The sequence below is a fragment of the Saccostrea cucullata genome, unplaced genomic scaffold (genome assembly GCF_032062105.1).
Source record: "Saccostrea cucullata isolate Sc308-1 unplaced genomic scaffold, CSIRO_AGI_Scuc_v1 ctg153, whole genome shotgun sequence".
Taxonomy (NCBI): domain Eukaryota; kingdom Metazoa; phylum Mollusca; class Bivalvia; order Ostreida; family Ostreidae; genus Saccostrea; species Saccostrea cuccullata.
In genome coordinates this window covers 131,390-137,335 of record NW_026927023.1, presented here as the reverse complement: position 1 = coordinate 137,335, position 5,946 = coordinate 131,390, and the positions used below count along the sequence as shown (strand labels likewise).

At 32.8% G+C, this 5,946-nt stretch overlaps 1 protein-coding gene across 1 annotated transcript; it reads right to left on the bottom strand.

Annotated features, from left to right (window-relative positions):
- Window positions 1–223: 223 nt before the first annotated feature.
- LOC134273285 (forkhead box protein B1-like) lies at window positions 224–1,263 on the bottom strand. The gene has a single exon (XM_062755476.1). It carries the CDS (start codon window positions 1,155–1,157, stop codon window positions 252–254), a length of 906 nt encoding a protein of 301 aa, XP_062611460.1. The 5' UTR covers window positions 1,158–1,263; the 3' UTR covers window positions 224–251.
- Window positions 1,264–5,946: the final 4,683 nt, after the last annotated feature.

The following is a 5,946-nucleotide window of genomic DNA, read 5'->3' as shown; positions in this document are numbered from 1 at the left end:
AATTTTTAATAGTTCACATCTTAACCTGGAATTCGTCCTGTTATGAACTTTTGAAATGTGCCTGATAGTGATACAGGTAATTCCAAATCTACAACAAGCCTCAAATAATTCGTATATATTTTATTTATTTACAATGCACCATCATTTGATTCGAATAAAATTACATAAAGCATGCAAATATTCTTTGGCTATTAATTAATATTTTTTCTAATCAGATATTGTACTGAATTAAAAAGTGAATTAACAAATGTTCACGTGCTTACTTGCGTACAACACATAATGGATTTCAAATCGGAAGGAGCACAACAAGAATTTCCTGTAGGAGGAGGGTACATTCTTTCTGTCAAAGAGTTGTTTTGCGCTGTGGCCAGATTCAGAGCTGATACTGGAGACGGTTTTATGGGTAATGGAGTCAATGGTGATAAAGGAAAGTCAGAAGGTCTTCGAGATTTTAATATTTTCTCATAATCTGAGTTAAACCTGTATGCCGAAGCGAGTGTCGAAAAGATATTTCCTGCAGAAATTGGTGTCACATAAGACAAATTACTTGCAAATTGTGATGCAAATGCTGGTAATACTGTTGGAGTCACACGGGTCGGTAACGTTGAGTTTAATTTTTGATCTGGGGCGATTATGTTTTCAATCGTAAAGGGCTGTTTTCTGTTGGAAGAGTTTCCATGTCCAGTTAGAGGACCGCTCGTGGATTGTACAGTACGATTGCTTATGGCGAAAAAGTTCATCCTAGTCGTATCATGGTACATTCGGGAGTCCAGTGCCAAGGAATGCTTCAGACTGTCAGACATAGGTAAATGAGGACGCAATGTCATTTTGAATCTTTTTCTTCTCCTTAAAAAACTTCCATTTTCAAACATGTCTCCTGACATTGGATGTAAAGCCCAGTAACTTCCTTTTCCTGGTCTGTCTGGACGACGAGGAATTTTGATAAAACAGTCGTTAAAGGACAAATTGTGCCTTAACGAATTTTGCCATCTTTGAGTATTTTGTCTGTAGAAAGGAAATCTATCCATTATGTACTTATAAATATCACTAAGAGGTAACATCTTTTCTTGAGAATTCTGAATCGCCATGGCAGTCAATGCAATATATGAATAAGGGGGCTTTTGATCATTGTACGTATTCCTTCCCGGTCGAGGCATTTCGAATTTAATAGTTAGACGACAGCTTTTCGGCTACTTGAGATGTGCATATTCCCTGGAAGTTAACTGCAAATAATACTCTAGGTCCCCGTCGGACAATGCTTGCTTACATTTTTAACCGCCATCAGTTATTCCACATCGAGGACAATAAAACGTCAATCCCTCTATACATGGGCGGTTACATCTTCATTTTGTGACTATCATCTCCTAACCAGCAGCCAATGATATTTCAACACAGCCTTGGCCAATATCAAGGGTCGTGACATTGTATTTAAAAAAAAGAGTTAACATTGCTTGAAAGTTAAAAACTGGAATAATAAATGAAATTAAAATAAGCAAGACTTAATCCCTTCAACGTCGGAACTATAGCGTTTTTATTGGCCAAGTTGCCATTCATCTTAATGAAAGGAACGTTTTATCGAGTTTGTGAAGCAATGTTGTCAGTTTCTTCACATAAAGCGAGAATAAGACACGAATGATGGTAATGTTTCAATGAAGACGGTTAAAGAGTTTTGTACCGAACTAATATTGACATAGCATTAGACCCCGAGGGGCGCAGGTTTTCAACATACAAAGTTTTAATGTTTGATATTTCTCCTTGTCTGTCTTACGTTTCTGTATTAATTTGATGGGGTATACGAGAGTTTTCCGTAAGGTTCGTGGACAACATTGATAATTACTGAAAAACATTGACAAACATATTAAAATATATGAAACTATTATATATTTGAAATTGAATATAATTTTACATTTTGTAATTCACATTTAGTAAAGGATTATAAATATGTTAATAATAAATATCAATGAGACCATTTCATTTAAAAGTTTAGCTTGTCCCCGAACTTTATGGACAACCCTCGTACATTTTCATATAACATTTTTAAAATGAATTAATTGTAGAATGATTCATTTCTAATTTATTTTTCATTTGCTTTAGCCTTACTATATCCAGGAAATTATATTTAATGTACATTTAGAAACTTTTAACGAAAATTGATGCAATAAAGACAGCCACTGCACACTGTAGGTAAATTCTTAAATAACTGATACGTTAAACGTCCTTGATCAATTATTCTGGGTTTTTATTTGATATGTCCAGTATCCTGGTATACAGACATATGTTTGTAAAGTTTCAGCTGAATTTGTTCTCATATATTCTAAAGTTTCAGCTGAATTTGTTCGGACTTTTTTGCTAGTCCCCGTTTGCTTATACAAGCAGTCACTTCATTTGTATATTGTTATTATATAGCCAATTAGACTAATCGTTAAAGGATAAAAGTGTGCAGAACCTTTTAACGTTTCCACATTTATTTCTTTACAAAAGGTACAAGAATTTACAATGAACCACAGTTTACTCTTTGTTTATTATTGGAGAACAAAAGCTTAAATATACTACAAAGAACAGCTAGTCTAAGTAAGTGAAGTATTAACACAGAAATAAATGACAAGTTACATTTTTATCTATTGGAAGTGTTTTACTTTCCATTTATGATCAACGGGAAAGTGGAATTTTTTTTTTTCATAAAAAAGACGCTGAAATAAACATTTGTTTAATAAAGTAAACGCGAAAGCTAAAAACGGAATTTGATGGAAAGATCAAATAAGCAATTGTCATTAAATAAATATAAATTTCGGTGACATTTGTCTCCATTCCGTGTGATTTTTCGACTGGGTAGGTTTTCCTTCCAGAATCCATTCAGAGAATTCAAGGCGCTGGTAAAGCAAATTCAAAACTCGTTAGTTTGGAGGTTAATGAGGTGAAAGGTACAAGGGGAGACAATTGAAGATCCCTTTCACTTTGAGGGAATCATTTGTATCGAGCATGTGCGGCTTTAAAGGTATTTACTCTTCATTTGTTGAAAAACACATTTGTTTTCATTTGAGGTTCAAGAAAATGCCTCGGATAAATTATTACCAAGTGGAGTGAAAGTCTGCCCCATTATTCACATATTAAACGAAAGTCCATAATCAGCGATAGAAAAGTTGAGAATACACTTCAAAAATTCACATTAAAAAGAAGTATGTAGTTCAAGTCGCTGTTCTTAGACATATTTGCATTTCTCTTTGATACGCCTGTTAACTAACATGTGTTGCCAGCCTCGTTATTTCAGATATCCTATAGAGAAAGTTTTTCTATAAAGCACAGGTCGAGAATATGTATGCTTGTACATTCATAATGAATATAGGTTTAGAAGTGGTTTTTGGGAGGCTTTAGCATAAAAAAAATGAACCATCTGAAATCGCGGTTCGCTTACATTTATATCGATGATAATAAAAAACATAAATTAATAATATATTTATTATAATGCATATCTGACAGTGAAAGCATTCTACATGTTCAATGGAATACACATAATCAATTCGTATAATATGCAGAACTGCACAATTTTAATTTTAATTGAATTCTATGCAGAAACAAAATTGCATTTTTTTTAAACATACGATGTTTAATGTATTAAAGAATTGTGTATTGCGATGTAGACAGACACAACCTTTTAAAAATAAAATCATTATCCAAAATTGACTATTTTAAAAGTTTCATTGATTTGATTATTCAGAGGCGGCCAGTAAAGTAAAATGCTAAATCAGAGCTTCTAGATTAAAGATACGGTATAAAAAAATATTTGAGGAAACTCAAATTACTTTCATTAGCAAAACAAAATCATTAAAAGAAAATTTGTATGACAGTGACAATAATATACATTAATACAACAGACCCTAATCCTAATTGAAAACGACGAAGTTGGTAATCAAAGAAATTGGCAAAATTTGCATTCTTAAAACCGAATCTTTTTCTCGACGAAACTTTGTTGTAAAAGGTATTGTTAGAATTTCTATTTTATGTGCAAGATGTGTTATAGTAAGCTCAGGATAAATACTCATTTCTGAGAGAGATCCCGAGAAAACATTTCTCAGATCAAGAGAATATTACTTTCGAATCCAATTGTCTGAACTAACACCATCACAGAAACTCTTTTATTACATTGTAAATAAGGAGCCTAGACAAGTTGCATGAGGAGATTACATTAATGCAGGGCCTTTCTGATTTGAAGGATATCCCGGATAAATTAAGTTTGTGTTACTAGAAGCAAGGTCTCCAAATGAAACCGGAATGAATTTTACAAATGCATCAAACAGCGGTATTCTTATCCTGCATTCCTCACTTTTATGTATAATGTTCATAAGATTGAAACAGATAAACTTTCTTATTCTATAATGTCATTCTTACTTGGCGGAAAAAATGTATATATTTGAATTTATGAGAGTAAAATAAAATATTTATCTTAGCTCTGATAACGTTAAGTCAAGCTGCAAGTCATTTTTGTGAAAGGGGGAACAGGATACTTAAGATTACAATATCTTCAAACGTCGTACGCGAAAATTGACTGTATCACATCAAGTTTTAATTTCTCTAAAGTTGCTGTAAAAAATATGCGCCTGTTCAAGGTGTACAGAATTTTCAATCTGTTGTGAACTGGAAGTATACATTGTATCAAGTTTATTCTGTAAACTCCGATTAAAAATGACATGTTTGTTGTGGGTGATGGTGTGAATGGTTACGGAGAACTGCCCCCATAAAAAGGCAGACACAGGTGTTCCTTGATGAGAGAGTTCTTTACTGACGTTAAAGTGATTTTCTGTAAACCTATTTCAATATTTGGGACAGTAATCACCGCTGGTTATTTTGATGAACAAGATGTCTTTATGTGGATAATTCATGGCAATACATTTATTTATTTACACACATATTTGACGGGTCTGTTTCATTCTTTAGCAGTAAAGAAGATGCGGAGTTTCAATTACGCCAAACTGGACGCCAGGTGGGCAGAGCATGATAGTATGAAAGGATGGTGTTATTTCTCATATTGTTAAACATCACCTATACCAACACAAATATAAATAACAGTTGCTGGACGTCAGGGCCGCAGAAAAAAAACTAAAGAAATTGAATTTTTGAACTTTTGTTCCTCCAGCTGATATTTGATATTGTTCCTGTACTTCGTTTTAAGATGTTGGAAAGGAGAATGTATCACATCAAAAGGGATTATTATGGTCGTTGAAACTGATCCTCCGAACGCTCCCCTGGGGGTTTCATTAACTAGATGACCTTCAATATAATTTAAAAGCATCAGACCAGGCTGAATTTAAATTTGGAGAAAAAATATTTCTTTAGATACATGTATATTTTAAAATTCAAATATTAAATATAAGCTAACAACAAAATCAAAAATCAAGGCAGAAAAACCATAAAGATTTTTTTTGTTGATAAAATTCTTATTTGAGAAAGGAAAAACAATTGTGAACTTATTTCTGAATTGATCAGAGTTCTTAAACATTTTTTTCTAAATGAAAAAAAAAAATAAAACCTCAAAATACCGCCTATTATAGAATTAACAGTAAACACTGTCTACCATTTCAAAGCTGGAGTATAATTAATTCTACATGTAACTGTGAATGAAAGTTAGATACGGCACCACACCACCACCTCTTGTTTAAGATTTTTCCCCTACGTACAATTTGGTTAGCTTATCTATGTTATACATTAACCCATCATGTAGAGGCATGTACATGTAGCATCAGGAATGACTTAATGGATTTTTTACCACAATTATCTTTAATGTACCCAATCCCCCTCAAGATGTAGAATTTAAGAGTTCAACAATTTTGCTTTTCTCGTTCCTTTTTTTAAAAACATAATAATTATTCAATCTTCCTCATGATCACAATTTTCTGAATTTGCTAAAATAAACCAAAAACTTGCACAGTGAACTCACTCAGTGAATTCATT

What these genes read in the sequence shown, in the direction of transcription:
- LOC134273285 (XM_062755476.1), bottom strand. Translation starts at nt 1,157, where the DNA reads ATGCCTCGACCGGGAAGGAATACGTACAATGATCAAAAGCCCCCTTAT.